At 45.3% G+C, this 18,564-nt stretch overlaps 1 protein-coding gene across 2 annotated transcripts in view; it reads left to right on the top strand.

The window, feature by feature from the left end:
- SGSM1 (small G protein signaling modulator 1) overlaps nucleotides 1–18,564 on the top strand; it is a 1,887,833-nt gene that overhangs the window by 1,032,366 nt on the left and 836,903 nt on the right. The window contains exon 11 of one of the 2 annotated variants that reach the window (XM_069619387.1): nucleotides 7,080–7,243. In XM_069619387.1, coding sequence (XP_069475488.1) covers nucleotides 7,080–7,243 — 164 coding nt within the window. The remainder of the gene's footprint in view (nucleotides 1–7,079; nucleotides 7,244–18,564) is intronic. The other variant, XM_069619388.1, reaches the window with a different exon arrangement.

The following is an 18,564-nucleotide window of genomic DNA, read 5'->3' as shown; positions in this document are numbered from 1 at the left end:
ATGTGATCAAGGCCCCACAATTTCAAGTAATTCTTGGAATTCCTTGGTTAGAAACACATAATCCCAGAATTGACTGGCGAGCAAAGAAGATAAGTTTTCCTGATTGTGAACCAACTTGTTATCCAAGAAATCCAGTTATGGGTCTAGCCTCAGCAACTTCCACCCCTGTACAGCTACCGTCAAAATACCAAGAATTCCAAGACGTTTTTCAGAAGGAACAGGCTAACACGTTACCTCCCCATCGGTCTCATGATTGCCAAATCGATCTGGTACCCAATGCTCAACTACCTTGTAGTAGGATTTATGCTCTTACGGAACCTGAGAACCTGCATTTGCGTCAGTATTTAGATCAGTACCTAGCCAATGGTTTTATTCGCCCGTCCAAGTCTCCTGTCTCCTCAGCTCTGTTCTTCGTGCCGAAAAAAGAGGGCGACCTTAGAACATGTATAGACTATCGCGCCCTAAATCAAATAACGATTAAGAATCGTTATCCTCTGCCCCTGATCCCTGAGCTTATCGACCAGGTGAAAGACGCTTGTGTGTACACCAAGTTAGATCTCCGAGGAGCTTATCACCTGGTGCGTATAAAAGAAGGCGACGAATGGAAGACTGCATTCCGCACCAAATTTGGGCTCTTCGAATATCAGGTGATGCCCTTCGGTTTGTGCAATGCACCTGCCGCCTTTCAGTGCTTTATGAATGATGTTCTTCGGGAACTTATCGATGTCTGTGTCATTGTTTATATTGACGACATCCTGGTGTACTCTTCTTCAGAATCCGATCACAGAAAACATGTTAGGGCAGTTCTTGAGAAATTGCGCCAGCACAGACTATTTGCAAAGCTCGAAAAATGCGTTTTTCATACCACAGAAGTTATTCATCCTGACACCTCAAGGAGTCCGAATGGACTCGCGAAAGGTGGACGCCATCCTCAAATGGCCATCTCCTAGCTCGGTGAAGGGAGTTCAGAGCATGCTCGGCTTCGCCAATTTCTATCGAAGATTCATCCCGGAATTTTCCCGAACAGTCCAACCCATCACAGCTCTCCTAAAGAAAAACAAACGCTTTGAATGGACTCTTGAGGCCGAACAAGCCTTTCAGGACCTGAAAACCAAATTCACCTCTGCACCTGTATTGAAGCACCCGCACCCAGATCTCCCTTACATTGTGGAAACCGACGCATCCAGTTTGGCCATGGGAGCTGTCCTGTCGCAAAGAGACCCAGAAACTAACCAACTACACCCTGTGGCCTTTTGGTCCAGGAAATTTTCTCCTCCTGAAATCAACTACGCAATTACCGACAAAGAGTTACTGGCTATTAAATCTGCTTTCAAGGCTTGGCGTCACTACCTTCTCGGGGCAAGACACACCATCACCGTAATTACGGACCACAGAAATTTACAGTATTTAAGGACGGCCAAAGCTCAATCTTTACGACAACTCCGATGGGCTCTATTCTTTGCGGAATTTGATTTCGTAATTACCTATCGCCCTGGCTGCAAGAATGGTAAAGCGGACGCCTTATCCCGGATTGGCATGGAAGAACCCAATTCGAGTTTAGAACCTGTGCCAATCATACCTGAACAAAGAATCTTAGGCCTAACTTCATTGCAAACTATTGAGGACATCCAAACGCAAGTAAAACAACTTCTAGACTCTTCAGCCTTACTGGAATAGAGTCAAAAGGGTCCTCATTACACCGTTAAGGATGATTTACCCTACTTCCAGGAGCGGTTGTTTCTGCCAAGTAAAGAATTGCAAGAACTTGTTATTGCCCATCATCATGAATCATTAATGGAAGGACACCCTGGTATCGCTAAAACGGAGGGAAAAATCAAACGCCACTTCTGGTGGCCTTCTTGGAGAAAAGACATAAAGTCTTTTGTATTGTCTTGCGGTATTTGCGCCCAAAACAAGGGTCAAAAGAAAAGAACAGCCGGCCTACTTCAACCCTTGGATATTCCACCGGCACCATGGCACACCTTGTCAATGGACTTTATAACTGACCTGCCTCCTTGTGCTGGTTACAACACTATCCTTGTAATTGTGGATCTATTCTCCAAAATGGCCCACTTTATCCCTTTAAAAGGTTTGCCTTCAGCTTCCACCTTGGCCAAGGAATTTCTGGAGAATATAGTTCGCATACATGGTTTCCCTTCCATATTAGTCTCGGATCGTGGAAGTCAATTTATCTCCCATTTTTAGAAGAAGTGTTGCCAACTAGCACAAATAGATGTGCGGTTATCCACCAGCCACCACCCCCAGACCGACGGACAAACCGAGAGAACCAATCAGACTCTCGAGCAATATCTTCGGTGCATGTTCCACCAATCCGAGTTAAATTGGAAAGACATCTGGAACCGGACAAACTCCTTTTTATACTTTGTATGGTCACCATCCTTGGACCTCTGACCTAGATCCACCTCTGACCGTGGAAATGCCCGCAGTAAATCATCTGCATTCCAAAATAACCCGAGCCTTCAAAGAAGCTGCAACTCATTTACAGCAAGCCAAGAAAAAGTATAAAGAAAACGCTGATTTGCACCGAAGTAAAACTCCTCCTTACCAAGTAGGAGACCAGGTATGGCTAGCAACGAAACATTTACCCCTCAGGGGCCCGCGAACCTTCAATCCCAGATTCATAGGACCTTATCCCATCAAGGCTATAATCAATCCCGTGGCCTTTAAACTGGATTTACCGTCTAACATGCGTATTCATCCAGTTTTTCATGCATCACTTTTGAAGCCAGTACAACCAGGGACCCGACTGTCCAAGCCTCCAGACCTAGTTCAAATTGAAGGGGAATTAGAATTCGAAGTTAAAGACATTTTAGGCTCCAAGGTGTTAAAGTCAAAACTCTTCTATCTTGTTGACTGGAAGGGATATGGACCTCAGGAGAGATCGTGGGAGCCTAGTAACCATGTTCACGCACCTCGATTAATATAAAGGTTCCACCAGAGATTTCCGAACAAGCCAAAACCCCCGGAGGGAACAACCTTGGGAGGGGCCTTGAGGGGGGGTACTGTCATGATGCCTACCTCCAAGGAGCCAGGTCCGACCCAGCAACCCCAGAGGCAGGCATCATTCCCCCCAGGGAAGTGCCAGCGGGCCCAAGCTGGGGCCCTTTGAACACAGTCCTGGCACCTTAGGCGCCAGGCTCATGTAGGACCCCTGTCCTGGCGCCTTAGGCGCCAGGCTCATAAAGCTAGACATGTGTTCAAGTGTTTTAATGTGCACTTACCTGATGCAGACCATGCTGCTACATCCAGGCCCTCTTGAGGCCTGAATGGAACTACTTTACCTGTGGGACTAGTTTCCACCTGGGTGTGGTCGGGGAAGGATACATACCTGATCGGTGGAAGGATACATACCTGGAACTTCTTCCAAAGCTATTTAAACCACACCCGATCAGCAACTCACGCTTCGCGTTGTTCTGCTCCTTGCAGCTGGACGCTCACTGTGTCAGCTCCTGCATCTGGACTTCAGCCACGCCTGTCAGCATCCTGGGTCGCCTGCAAAGGGAGATAAGAGAGAATTGGAGAGAAAGAAGACCTTACCTGCTAAAGCAGCATCACGGAGACATCACACCGATGATCCTGAAAGGGAAGACATCATTTTAAAAGCATTTCGCTTCGATCGCTGCAACGCTGCATTTCACTCACCTTTCCCTGGCACCTCCATCTCAGCAGCGATCATCTGGATCTGCACCCACTTCCCAGAGCCTAGAGAGAAAAAGACATGAAAACAAGGTGAGAGAAGGAAGGGAATAGGAAAAGCTCAGTTCTAAGACTTACCTGTTGGGTCATTCCCATTTCATTTCGGGTCCTGCCGCTTCCCGGCATTCCGGACCCCGGCCCCTATGGGGAAAAAAGACAAAGACATTGAATGAGCGAATGCAAAGACATTACCTGAACGCTTATCCAGAATTTACCTGTCATTTACTGGAACTGCACGTTTCACTTCGGGTCGGCGCCATATCTCCGGCATTCCGAACCCCAGCCCCTAAGGGGAAAAGACTTAAGCATTAGCGCTTGCTGCAATAAGACAATGAACATTATTATTAAGCTTGAACTTTTGGACTTGCAACAGAACTCTTACAGCGCCTCACCTGAATAGTCAAGCTTATTTTGGACTCCCATCAAACCTCAATCCAGTGAAGTAACTGGGTTTCAACGCGCCCCTGCATCAGAAGCAGGATGGAGAACTCATCCTTCCAGACCCTTAGGTGAGACTTCACAGGGAATCGTGGAAGGGTATCGTGGAGGGTTGGAAGGGAGTGGGAGGCTTGAGCATTATTCCGTCAGTAGGTAATACTCCCTTTTCACGCACAGGGGAATATTCCTGCGAGCCAGAAAAGCCAGAGTAGAGGGGCCCTTCCTGTCCATCTTCAGAGTCTTGCGCTTCACCATTGAAAAAGCATCAGCACTCGAAGCCAGACCTGCGCCTCCATGGGAATCAGGTGAGCGTGACAGCTGGACTGCAGCGGTCTCCACCAATGTGGTGGCACACAGAGGGTCTCCGTTTGGCTCCAGTTCCCCACATAGCAGTGAACGCACTGCAAGATAATAATTTACTGAAAATTCATTCGTGCAACTGCAAAATAATGGGAGCCCACGCCTAACTTTGTCAGATTACTCAACTTCTACCTTTGTATTCAAAATACACACTAGCCAAGATTAAGCCTCAGTAGAAGAGCGGGAAGCTCGAAACACGTGTCAGGCTGCACCAGTTCTGATTAAAACCACTCATTTAATTTGCATTTGCTTATTATTCTATGTGTGTGCGCAGTTTGAGAGCAAACCCTTTCTTTCTCTAAACTCCACCAATGTGACTCGTAGTGTAGTGATGAGCGACTGCACTTGCCCACTCAGTTTTGTCTGTCTGGCACGTAGGAGGATTTTCCTTAAGTGGTAAAATGGTAATTAGCCAACCGTGGTAAAAGAGGTTAACTTTGTCTTTTCCGAAACCACCTTGTGTTCCCCTTATCATGTCTCACCTTATTGTTAGGAAGGATGGGCTCTCCATCCTGCGTCGGCGTGCAGGGGTGCGTAGAAACCAGTTAACTTCACTGATCCGTAAGCTTATGGCAGAGTTTTCAGACAACGATGACTCCGAGGTAAGTATGCCAATCCAAAGTATAATGCAAAGTCTTAGAGTTCGATTGACTTATAGTCCACTCTTGCTCCCGTTATATATTTCTCCACTTGCAGAATGGCCCAAGGTGAATGTTCCGTCTCCGAGAGGAATGAGGTAGCGCCAAGGTAAGAGTCAGTTTTGCACCAAGCACTAATCTTAGCAAGCGATATTGTTCATCATGAGATTAGCCAATTGTCCTCTCTATATTTTGCAGGTGTGGCGCTTATCCGGAATGAGGGACGTAGGATGATGACTAGCGACACCTCGAGCGGTAATGTACCAAGTAAGTATCTTGCGGTATGAATTTGAATGCCTTTTGCAGAGCGCAGCTCACCTGTTGTCTTTATTTCTTTTGCAGATGCAGATGCTCCGAGCGGCGATTTCAACAGAGTGCCTTTCAGAATCGTGTGGATGAAAGGAGCATAGGTGAGTATGCCGCGGTACTGCTGTTGACAGTGCAGCGCGGTAACAGATGTTTTCTTTTCCTCACAGGTGCGGCGACTCCCAGATGAATGCGACGACTAATGGTGTGGCTCCTATTCTAATCTGCTTTTCCTCTTCTCTTTTACAGGTTCGGTTCGCGGAGAACAAGACAGATGTAGCTGCAGGCACGGTGAGCGGTATGTTGCAGAAATGCAGAATAACGCGAAGCGTGTGCTGCTCTCCGGGCATGGTTTAAATAGCCCCCATAAAGTAGTTCCCAGGTAAAATAGTTCCAGTACCACACCCAAGAAAAATAGTCCCTGGAAGAAAGTAATCCCTTCAAGGCCTCACGGTGGCCTGCACACGATTTCTCCACAGGATGACCTGCTTTGTTTAAAAAAGGCAATATGAGCCTGGCGCCAACAGCGCCAGGACTGAGTCCATGAAGCCCCTAGGCAATCCTTTGAGCCTCCCTGAGTTCCCACGGGTGCCTAAACTCTGGGCAGATGGGTCTGCTCCTGATGTCTGGGGGCAGGCATCGTGACAAGAAGTTTATAGAACATCTTGGGAGATACTTGCACCTTTTCATATTATTTTGTCAATGATACATATTACAATGAATTGTCGAATGCATTGTTCTTTGTAATGAACACAGCAAAGAGCCTCTACCAGAATGGTTCAAGATTCAGTTGACCAGAGCAAAATCATTCTATATTTCTTGCTTTCCTTAGGACATTCCCAGATACAGCTTACATTTGCAATGCTGCTGCATGAGCTTCTATCCTTCTATCCCCAAATGCGAAGGGCACCCTTATAAAGATGGTGATTTATTATAGTATTAATAGATACTGTGTTTGGTAGAACATTCCTTTTTATTGGCTTCAGTAGAACAGTACTATTGGTTGAACGTATGGTGTTGGAACCTGCAGGAACCACACAGTGCATCAGTATAAGCCATTTCCTAATGTGTAACCTATATATTACACATTGTGGCATCTGCAGGATACTCCTCTGACCACCCATGCTACATAAGACCTAAGCAGGAGAGAGCACTGACCACCCTTCCTGCATAATAACCAATGAATCCTCTGCTAAATTTTGCGCTTGTGTTCATCTGAAAAGATGGAAAACCTGTTGAAAACATTAGGAATTGACCGCATTTATCGATAAATTAGGAAATTCAATTGCTGTAAATAATGGAAAAGGTGCCCACTAAAATGTTTTAACTCCTACTGGATTTATTCAAAAAGTGATTTCCTAGATGGTTCATAAGGTCTTACTGCTACATGGTAAACGTTTGTCAATCTGTATGGAAAGACACTTGCCTTTGGCAACTTTCAGGTAGCAGTTGGTCTCTTGAAGGGAACTTATTTATTTGACTGTTGGTAATCATATCATTTTATTAACTTCATGTATTTAGTAAACAAGTTGCAATAATTGTTCAAAAGCACTCAACGTATTCTTTGATTACAGCTCTTTAAAACACATCATGTTATTCTTGTCTTTTTTATGTTAATAGTAGACAGTGGCGGGACAGTTGTTCTAGTGAGCCAAGATGGAATACAGCGACCTCCTCTCCGGTTTCCAAGAGGCGGCCATCTTTTACAGTTCCTTTCCTGTCTGGAAAATGGGCTTCTTCCACATGGGCAGCTGGATCCACCATTGTGGTCCCAAAGAGGAAAGGTATGAACATATGCATCCATTACATCATCATTTTCTGGTTACACTGCATGTTCCAAATTGCAAAGAGGCACATTTCAAAATAAACTTTTACATCGGTTTGCTTTAATTTCTGAAGTTTCTCACAGTACAGTTTGCAAACATTTAAACCATCCTTCCACGTGGTCATTTGTGAGGATTGACGGCTCTGCAGCTTGGTTCTGGCTACTTTTGTTAAATTTGAGACAATTGGAAGTTGGTACCAATTTTTCTGTTAGTGTGCTTAGCAATTTAATAGAACTGTGAATAATCAAGTGGGTTCTTTAGAGCCATTTAACATGTGTCTGCTAATGCAAATATCCTTGATATCCTTGTAAAGGCAAACAGCTCTTCATGTATATATACGTAAGAATGATAACATTTCCTGGCAATATTGAAGTTGTGCTTTATTTTTCCTTTGCTTTCCTGATCACCTATGTTATGCAGGTGGATGCCAGGTGCCAGTGGTAAAAAAGGAAGGCTTTATTCCTGGTTGCAGCAGCAATAGAATAAGGTGTTATCATGTAGATAGTGTAAGGACAACCACTGGCACATCCTCACTTCAAGCAGGCCTCTCGGTAAGCCTCACTCTAAGAACAGTTAGGCACTTTATACACATTGCATTCTATACATAGAACTCTCAGTGCAACTAACATACAAGCAAGCATCCAGCATAGCATTCATACAAAAGCAGACCACAACGCCTCTCCCTCCCAAAGAAAAAAAAATTGAAGTCAGAGCCATTTAAAAGTAACACACTATTTGAAGAAGAAGGATTTGGAAAGAGATGACTCATGCACCTTGCTCTGAATTCCAAAACTGACCCCAAAGTCATGAGATGACCACATTGAGTAATCCCAAGTATTCAACCGCATTAGTGTGCAGAACTAACTTGAAACAGTCACAGGGGGAACAGTGTCAACACCATCACCCGGAAGAATACTGCAAGCAAAGCGCTCAACTACCTGTGACTTTAAACCAACCTCAAAGCAAAGAGGTAGCTGAGGCATGTCCCTCTAATTGTGGTCAGGCAAGCCCAATTGAGACTGAACGCCTGCAACCTGTCAAGTGGTTGCAGGTGTATAAATGGAAAGTCAGAAAGCAGTTTAGAGGGCAACAGGGAGGCAGGTGTGGGGACGACCAGCAGGGGACCCGGACTGTGAAGAGGCAGCCATGCTGGGACCTGAGAAGCAGATCCAGGATGCCGGCCGACATACCAGTAGTGGGAGCCTCCATATCAGGGGATCGAGCAGCTGGAGCTGCGAGTGTGGAAAGAGGACGCCATCCGCGTCCGCCAAGAGGGATTGAAGTTGTTGGTGTGTGCTTGCCAGCACCTGTTGTACGAGCGGGGCTCGCAGAGGCTGGCCTGTCATCTGGGAAGTGAAGAAGAAGCAGTGGGAGTCACAGAGGAGGAACGCCGGAACTGGTGAGTGGTGGAGAGCCACTTAGAAGCCAGCGCAATCCAAGCGGGCTGCATGTAAGCCAGCAAAATATTGAAAACTTTGAAATCAAGCAGGTTGCATCCTGAATTGAGCAAAACTTTATGGGCCAAGCAAATGTTGATTTATTGCCAAAGGGGAAGTGCCCATTTGAGAATAACCTGAGGAAAGGAGTGCAAGTGTGAAAGAGTAACACAAAAAGGTGGTGCCAGGAAGTAAGACCACCATAGGGTAATGGGATGAACAAATGCAATGCGGCAAGGCCAACTACTGGCAGGAGGTGTGGGACACATTATAGCAGAGCCGAAGGGCCAATAAAGAGAGACTAAATTAATCTGACTGTGAACATAGGGCCAGGCCAGAAGAACATGTGTGAGTTTAAAGAGTCAGAACCTGTGTGATTTAAAGAGTCTAGGAATACTGGTTGCACAACCTGTGATGGGTGGACTGTGTGGTCTGACAACTGCGCCTAGACCAGTGAGTTAATGTCTTGGGGCTGGGACCTTGAGACATGATGAACTACTGATATTGTCTTGAGAACAAAGCCTCAAGACCTGTTTCCTTTCAACTGTGTTGATAGAAACTTGTGGAGGTAACCCCGAGGATTATGTGGCACTATTTTGCCTTCAATTGGAGAAAGGTCATTTTGCAACCTTTGAGGAATTACTTTGTACTTGGGGAAGAAGAGCTGAAGAGGAATCTAAGAGCTGGAAGAAGCTTAGAACTTTATGCTGAGCACTATTTCTTTGATTATTGGCATCCATACACCTTGTTTAGCTTTGGACTCAGACTTACCTTAATTTTGCTCAGGTAGGGAAATCCCACCTTAGCATAGGGCAAGTTAGGCCTTCTACCATCATGACATTTACTTTAATAAATCAGTTTGTTTAAAACTTGGAATCTGTTGTCTGTGGCCCTCATTACGATACTGCCGCTAAACCAGGGCGCTATTAGCACCATGGTTGGTGCCGGTATCGTAACGAGTCCGCCAATGTTCAATGGGGAATTAACACCCCATTCCAAGGTTGGCGGGGCGGTAATTCCCCATTGAACATTGGCCCTTCCCCATTCCCATTTTTGTCCCATAGGGCTCAATGGGACTGGGGAAGGCGCTAAGTACGGTACCGCAAATTGCGGTACCGTACTTAGCACCAAGGTCCCTTTGCGGGTCCCTACTTTAACGGCTGGTCTAGACCTCGTAGTAAGGCTCTAAGTGTTTAACGGCGCTGCAGCCTTTTACAGCGTCGTTAAACACTTAGCGCTAGGGTCCTAATGAGGGCCTGTGTCTTGCTTCATGATGGCTTCACAATACTCATTTTAACAGGCATACTGGCCTTACCCCACACCTTAACTGTGCATTCCAGGTGTTACAAGTGCTACCAAAAAGAAGCATCTTTGGCTGTGGAGCAGGGTTTTGCAGGAGCTCCATTAACAAAATGTTGCCTCCTTGTCAGTCTCCCTGTTGCCCCTGGGTCACTCCAGCTTTTTGGGCATTGTGAGAAACCTGAAGGTACTCTCACATCTACTCCCCTAAGATCTTCTGTTCAGGTGGCCATGGAAGGACCATCGCTTTTCGATCCTGACCCTGGGGGTGGATTAGCCTGGGAGGATCTCCTCGGTGGAGGGTCCTTGGGCATTAGGGAGAGAGTGCCAGACGGCGAGGCACGGTATTCCCCCTTCTCTGAAATTGATGTAATTTCCCCTTCCCCAGCTTTTATAGGATATTGTCATTTTTATCCTATTGGTTCCCCTGAAGTAAAGTCCAGTACTGGGAAGAAGAAGATCATCCTAAGAGCAATGCAGGGTTCCTATGGAAAGTACCAGTATAGTACTGGGAAGATGAAGATCATCCCAAGAGTAATGTAGATTACCCATGGAAAGTGACATTACATTACTGGAATGAAGAAGAGGGAGACTGAGAATTACAAACCTACAGGTCAGGCATGTCCCACTAACAGGCTTAAACAAGGTCAGTCAATTCAGCCTGAAAACCCGAGTAGAGGAGCAGTATAGAGGCCAGCACAACTCGTGGAAAACCGGAGGAGAACGGGAAGCTGCGACACTAGAGGAAGACCCTTTGGTGAAGTGTCTGTGGTGAAGTGTCAATATACGTCGAGGGAGCCGTGTCTTCAAGAAGCCGGAGTACGAGGCAAGGAAGGGAGCCGTGAAGATGGACGGTCCCGGTGTTGTGGTCGAGAAGTGGTTGTTCCCGTGAACAGAGGGGTCCTCCAGGGGTGTTGGAAGTGCAAGCGATGGAATCCTAACCTCAAGTCCCAGGAAGCAGCAAACTACAAACAAACGCAGCAACCAGTGAGTATCACTAAGATCAGCTGAAACCCAGTGCGTGTAAGCAAAGTAAAGACATTACAATCTATCAGGAGTGCTACGTACAGTCAGCACGTCACTGAAAACTTCCAAATGAAATAGAAGAAAAAGTGAAGGCATTACAGTGTATCAGTAGAGCTTGCGTGCAGTCGGCACGTCTACGAAAGCCTTCAAGTGAAATAGACTAAAGCTTTGAAACTCAAGCTAAAAGTAAAGACACTGGCAGTGTGAACGTGCAGCCGAGGGGAGCCAGTGAAGTGGAAGAAAAATACTGAATAAGTAGATTTATGTTAAATCAACAACCCATATTAAAGCAAGAGAGAGAGAGACAGAGACCTCCAGTACACAGATTATTGTGACCTCTTCAGCCTAAAAGTATCACCAAGATGGCAGAGAGTGGGGCAAGGACTAATGGTTGCATGGCCTGTAATGGGTGAGCCATGTGGCTCATAAACTGCGCCTAGACCAGGGAGGTCCCAGCCCATCCAGAAGGAGGCTGAAACATGGGGAAGGGAACCCATGCTCCCTTTTGACATTTGGGTTATAAATCAAGGTGCAAAACTTGAGGAAGATACCTAAGCACCCTTGGAACTGTGTTAATTGTGAAAAAATGTTGAAGCTTGGGAAAAGAGCCCTGAGCTCCCTTGGAATTTTGTTCATTGTACCCCCAGAACTCGAAGCTTGGGGAAGGGAATCCCTGAACTCCCTTGGAACATTGCTATTTTGAGAATCAATACTTGAAGCTTGGGGAAGGGAACCCCTGATCTCCTTTGGAACATTGATGTTTTCGTGAAACAGTGCTTAAGCTTGGGGAAGGGAAACCTAAGCACCTTTTTGAACTTTGTGGTTCAAACTGTTCCTGAATCCAAGAAAGGGAGCTAGAGATTGCTCCAGACTTTTACTTTGAGCACTATATTGAGTTAGAATATCCCCACACTACATTTAGGTATTAGATGTGAGTGCAAGCAAGGTTTTGACACAGACAGACGTTTGCTTTGGACTTCTGGACATAGACATTCCTTAGTTTCGTAAGGTAGGGTAATCCCCTCATAGCTATATGGCCAATTAGGTGTTACACCCATCCTGACATTTTAATAAAGGTTTTCAAAACTGTTACTTCTGTTGTCTGTGTCATCTGTTGATACCATGCATGTCTCACAGCATCCACAAGAGAAAATCATCATGCTACATTCATTGGCTTAAAAAGTGCCTGTAGTGAGAAATTATTTTTATGTTAGTAAATGTGTATTCATTTGAAGAGCAAGGATGTCAATTTCGAAATCTTTTACAATAACACATAAGATGCCTGTACATTAGCATAGAAATTAGAACAAGGGGGCACCAGTTTTTAAGGGTGTGTCCAGTAAAGGATGTGGGCCCCCGTCCCACATTGGACACACCCTTGTAAACCGGCTGCAAGACAGTCCCTACAAGACAAAACAAAGCAAAAAATATATATAAGAGGTCACTTACAAAGGTAACATTAACCTAGAGGGCCAGTGCTTCAAACTAAAGATCCTATCCTTTCCTGAAAACATTTTGTAGCTTTTTTTTTCAACTCCCACCTTTTCAAACTTTTAACCATGCATGGTGCCCGAGATCCTCTGGATAGGGCCAGCGGAAACCAAAAATGCAAATAAAATAAAATAAAGAAGGAGTCTGCACTGGTGTACAAATGTGCATTATTACAACTCTGGTGGGAGTGGTGGGGTGAAGTAGGGGGATGTAGGAGAGGGAAGGAGGACCTCCCTCTTAGAGAAGTAAGTAAAGTTTAAGCTGATCTTGTAAGAGATCCAGAGTCGGGCAGGCGTGGATTGTGGTGGGCAGAAGGTTCCAATAGAGCTGGGCAAGTAGGGACACAAATCGGAATCAAGAGGAGAGTGGGGGATGGGACAGTGAGGGTGAGTGCAGGGGATGTGCAGGGAGAACGAAATGGTGAGTAGCCACAGATACAATCAGCCAGGTACTTGGAAGCAAGATGTTGAGAGCTTTGCAGACTCAGAGCAAGAACTTGAAAAGGAAGCAGTTGTGAGCCAACCAGCATGATGTTGATAAGTAAATGTGGGGGACGATCGGGGTATGTTGTAGAGAGTGCGGGTAGAAAAGCTGAGGAATTTGCCTACAAGAAGGGAGGAGTAGAGAGGAAGGCTAAATTGTAGGCATAAGTAGTTGTCAAATTGGTGAGAATGAGTTTGGAGTTTTGTAGAATGGTTAGAAGAAATGGGCACATTTTATGAATATAGAGAAGGTTAATACAAGCAGCAAAAGAGGTGATGGTGGTGAAATGTTGCTACCAGAGGTTGCTATCAAAGTGGACCCCAACGTTGCGTGCTTGGGCGAAACAGCAAGGAGGTAAGTTGGGAAGGAGATCGGTGTAGGCAAGGAAAGGAGGGCATAGGAAGCTTGGAGAAATATGACTTCTGCTTTTGATGAGTTCAGCATGAGGCAGCTGGGAGCCATCTAGTGATGGATTGCAGTTACAGAGTTAGTCATCTGTTCAGATATGGCATGAGTGAAGGAGGGAAAGGAGAAAGAGGTGTGTGTGTGTGTTGTCAGCAATTAAGTCATAGTGAAAGATATGTCTTCTTTGGGCTAAGGTATAAAGGTTGAAGAGAAGAGGTCAAAGGACTGATCCTCAGGGGACGCTGACAGTGAGAGGGTTGGGGGTCAGAGGTTTGCGAGTTCCATGAAATTGTAAACAATCGCTTTTGGGGGGATTCTAGTTCCATCTGTTGCAGCTTTTGACGTGACACCTGAGCATATTAGGATTCTAATGAGCAAACAGCTATTTGAACAACACTACGTCTATCCAACAAACATGCAGATGGTGCAGCACATGCAGATAACACAGATCGCTATTAGTAGGGGCAGGCGGTGTAATATACACAGGTATAACTCACGGCTTACTTGCTGTTTCTCGCGCATTATCAGCACACATAGGGCTATGGCACAGCCGATGCCATCATTCAGCTTAGGGACTCGGTGGAAAGCGGAGCTCCGTTTCATGTTGTCACAACACCAGAGATGATCCCTGGCCCACTGTAAGTGTGGAGTACGGCACTGGAGCAAGAGCAGGCAGCCAAAATAAATGGGAGCAGGAACGAGGTTGGGCTCATTGAATAGCGCAGCAGCAATCCGAAACAAAGTGTGGTACCAATTCTGGCACAACTGACCTCGGCATATCTCTACGGTGACCAAAGCACAGCAGAAGAAGAAAAACTCACCAGGACCCAGGCACTGGAAACAGCAGAAAATTATGTGATATGGCCATCAGCTGAAGTAGAAGCAGGACGGCCCAGGTGGATACTACAGGCACAGGCAGCATGAATTAAATAAGAGACACAGACAGCACAGCCACAGTCAGGAACGAGGAGCGGGATGACATCTGCTCCTCTTGAAGCTGGCACTCAGGGTGTCAACAGGAGGGTAATCATCTTATGGGGGTTTGGTTGTCACTAGCTCTATCTGTTTAGCATAGCGCAGGCAGATGTGGGTCCAACTCTTCTATAGTATTATGAAGGTGAATGCCACTGGCACAACAGGAAGACTTTAATCTTGGTTACAGCAGCAGTTGGAATAAGCATAAGGGTTTAGCAAGTAGATAGTATGTAGCCAACCACCAGGACATCCTCACTCCAAGTCAGTTTCATTAACTGTCACTCTAAGAACACTCAGGCGCCTAAGGCACACTGCATGCTATACATGGAACTCCCAGCACAACTTACATACATGCACCAAGGAGAGAAAGCAGACCACAACACCCTAGCAGACTCACTTCATCTTTTTTATTTTCACTGCTTTAGCTCTGTGTAATTGTTTATTAAGCCACCTACAAGTGTCTTGTATGGATAATGCCAAAGAAGGTCGCCCGTTATTGGGAGAATGGTTGTATTCGAGTTTCAGATGCTGTCTTTGATTCCAATGGTGTCTCTCCCTTCCCTTATTGCCCATTCCCTGTGATGAGCAACTGGTTGTTTTGGGATTCCCCCAACAAGCAGCGCTCCTTTGCCTATGGTGTTGGACACCAAACGTCACGTGTCCACCTATCCGCTTCTGGGGCATGCAGAGTGCTCAAGATTTGAATAAAACAATCTGTGTTGAAATGTGTTTGTACCTCCTAAATCCAAGTTAGAAAATGAATCTGTTTTGTGTGGTTATGGAAGAAAAAGAAAACATCTGAAGTATTTGAGAAAATGTGTAAACCGAAAAGCCAAATTTAGAAGAAACGTCTCTATGATTTCTAAAGTTCTCTGTGAATGCACCCTCGGTACGTGGTGGTAACACAGAATATATGAAATTGAATGAGACCATTATTCTTATCTCATAAATGCACCACCATTTCATATTGCAAATAAATGCATTAGTCAATTAACACGTAGCACTGAAATACGGACGTAGTAGGCTTAACCTAGAAAAGAGCAATGCAAAATTAGCGAAATCTAAATGCATTTAATAATTGTTGTGAATGAAAGTTCTACCCATTCACATAAAGCTTTTTAATTGGGCATTGTTTGAGATTCAGACATCATTTTTAATTGGCACTTTTTATGTTCAATTCATATGAAGATGATTGTGAGTCATTCAGATGTGATTTTAATTGGCCAATTTAGTTTTCAACTGAATATATTTGAAAGCTGTGACTCAGTCCTTGCATATTATTGCCATTGTACCTGGTAAAGTGCTCCTGACATTTTGTGAGGTTACCCAGACATTTTATGTATTTTGCCTATGTTTGTGTACTGTAACAGGCCACGGGAATCAATATCCACTCAAGATCAATGAGGTTTGGCGTAATTATGATGCATTCATATCAATGCACAGAGTTTGGACTATGGCCACGAGGGCTTCTCGTTGAATAGCTGCAATAAAACTGGAGTCTGTCTCAACAAAACATTCCAGAGGTTCAGAGAAAACACAGTCTGGTGAGATTGATCACCCTGCCACCATTTTTAATCCTGCAGTAATGCCACGGGATCGAGTGGCGATAACTAAATGAGGTTGTCAGTAAAATGCTCTACCACCAATCTCGTAATGAGGTCCATAGACATGATTCCACAATTCTATGACCATTCATAGTCAGGGCTGTGTCACCCTGGGTGGTTCATACCAAATCACTCACAGTTCTCAGAAGTGCCAAAGGTTCAAGTGTCATTCTGTTATAGATTCAGTTGTAGTTGGCCTTCCTGCACTTGAAGTTCTCTGTCCCACGAAGGGCACACACCTCCTGGTGCCTTAGGATCCGGCTGCGGGCAGTATGTTTATTTATCACCTGTCATGGGTGTATTTTCAGGCTGCGCTCATTTTGTCATGCCCCCTAGCTAAGGGTTATCTTCCTCTAGAATCGAATATCTAGCTTCTGGCAAGGCGTACCCCTTTCTTTCTCTTACTTCGTCTGTCTTCCCCTGGCCCAAACAGGCTCTGGAACAGCATCACTTGCTTGATGCAGACAAGTTTCTCCCCTGTGCCAAATCGAAGATTGGAATTCTCCCCGTTAGACTTTTCTCTTTTCTCTCTTGCTCCTTCATTCCAGCTCCTTAGTGTGTCCCTCTGTGTCACCTCTTTCTCTTTGATGAGGCCTTCCTTGTCCTCCTATGCCTCCCTTAACTTCCAATGTCTTTCCTCTCCTCCTACTCCTTGTTCCTCTCTTCTGCCTGCCTTCTTTGTGTTTGTTCTCCCTTTTTTCCTTGGGTCTCTCTTGATGTTTCCTCCTTCTCTTTCTTTAGCTCTATTACAACTCCAACCTTTCCTTCTATCCTCACTGTTTTCCTCCTCTTCTTCTTTCAATGATTCCTCCTTCTCTGTCTCTCCTTATCTCTATCTAGTCCAACTCCTACCTTTCCCTTGCTCCAAAACGGCTCTCATCCTCCTCTTTTCTCATACAGTTCACCACACCAAATATCAATCTTAATACCCTCCAAGTGTAATAGGCCCAGCCTATTGTTATGCTGATTGTGGATCACTCTTCGCTCCCTGGTCCCTCAGAATCGTTGGACTGCTGGCATCATTAGTTTTAGCTCTCGTGATTGGCTTCTGGAGTGAACATCTGCTTGCTTTGTGGCCAAAGACTCAGGACTCGGGATGATAGCTCAGGGACAACGTGCTTGCCTTGGAAAGAAGACGACACGGAGCAACACAGGTTCAATCCCCAGGTCCACGGTTATAAACCTCTGGGTATTAAGCGCATTATAAATAATCAATCAAAGAACATAAAGTAGCTTCCCGCCATTTTGGAGTCAGAAAGCCTGGTAATGGCAATGCTTTATTCCTCCTTGTGTCCACCTTGCCCCCTGCTGCCATTCTCTACCTTGTGCCTGTTACCCTGGTTTGCTTGTTGCTCTCTGAATGCTCTATTGGATTTGGGGTATGTTCACAAGTAGGTCTGCAATGAAACCTACGATACGTTAACTTCAGGGCTTTAATTCATACTTGGGTTTGGCTTGCGGTCACCCTCCAGGAATCAAGGCCCTGGCCCAATCTTTAACTAGTCATAGGGTGGTAGGATAACTGGGATGGACCTGCTGCAATGCTTAGAGAGGGGGAGAGGATTTGGGGATTCCTCCCTACATTGGCTCTTGGGTTCCATCACAGCGCGGGTTGCTTTCCCGGGCCCCCATAGCCTCCAATACCCACTCAGCAGGTGAACACCTGTGGATTTCACACAGTTCACAAAGTGTGAGCGTTGTATTGTCAGAGTGGCTATGAAGCTGCCATATGTTAATGATGGGTTGCCTGTTTTCTTGGGTATTTGCTATTGGCAAGGTTCCAAGCACCATTTGCTCTGTATAGCCCATGCGTATTAATATTGATAAACAAAACACTCACACAAAAAAGGAAGTAGAAACTTGCTTGGTAGATATAGTTTGTTTGTTTGTTTGTTTATTTATAGGGCGCCAGTAAACCCTTGGGTAGCTGGGAGCACAGAATAACAAGAATGCTTCGAACTTGGTTACAGGTTGCATATTATAGGTTGTTGGTAACATAAATTGTATACAGTAATTACATTATGTACATTCTATACATGTAAGGGTGGAAAGGTAACAAATTATATACAGTAAATACATTATGTACATTTTACATGTAAGAATGGAGGGGTACGTGTGTCATCAGACCACAATGCTCAGGGTCACTGGTTTCAGAGGTCGTTACGTAGAAGCCAGGTGCGGGTATGGTGCCTGCAGCTGTTGTAGGGCTGGTCCCGTCTTAGTTCAACTGGTAGGGCATTCCAGTACTGGGCTGCTTGCACAGGGAAGCTATTACCTTCTGTTTTTTTTAGTCAGAATCTAGGGGTTTGGAGGCAGAAAGAGTTGGTTGTTCTGGTTGGTCGTGCAGTGGTTTTTCTTATTATTCTATCCCTAAGGTGTGGGGGGCTGCATTGTTCAGACATTTGAATGTTAGTGTGATAGTTTTGAAGGTGATCCTATCGCTAATGTTTAGCCAGTTGTATTTTCTCCGCACTTTCGAGATATGCTCTCTAGCTGGGAGGTTCAGGGCCGTTCTGAGCGCGTTGTTTTGTAGGGTTTGAAGTTTATTGATGATGTATTT

Source organism: Ambystoma mexicanum, chromosome 10, assembly GCF_040938575.1.
Source record: "Ambystoma mexicanum isolate Mex_15411 chromosome 10, UKY_AmexF1_1, whole genome shotgun sequence".
Lineage (NCBI taxonomy): Eukaryota > Metazoa > Chordata > Amphibia > Caudata > Ambystomatidae > Ambystoma > Ambystoma mexicanum.
Note: the sequence above shows the minus strand (reverse complement) of the source record. Positions and strands in the feature narration are given on the sequence as shown.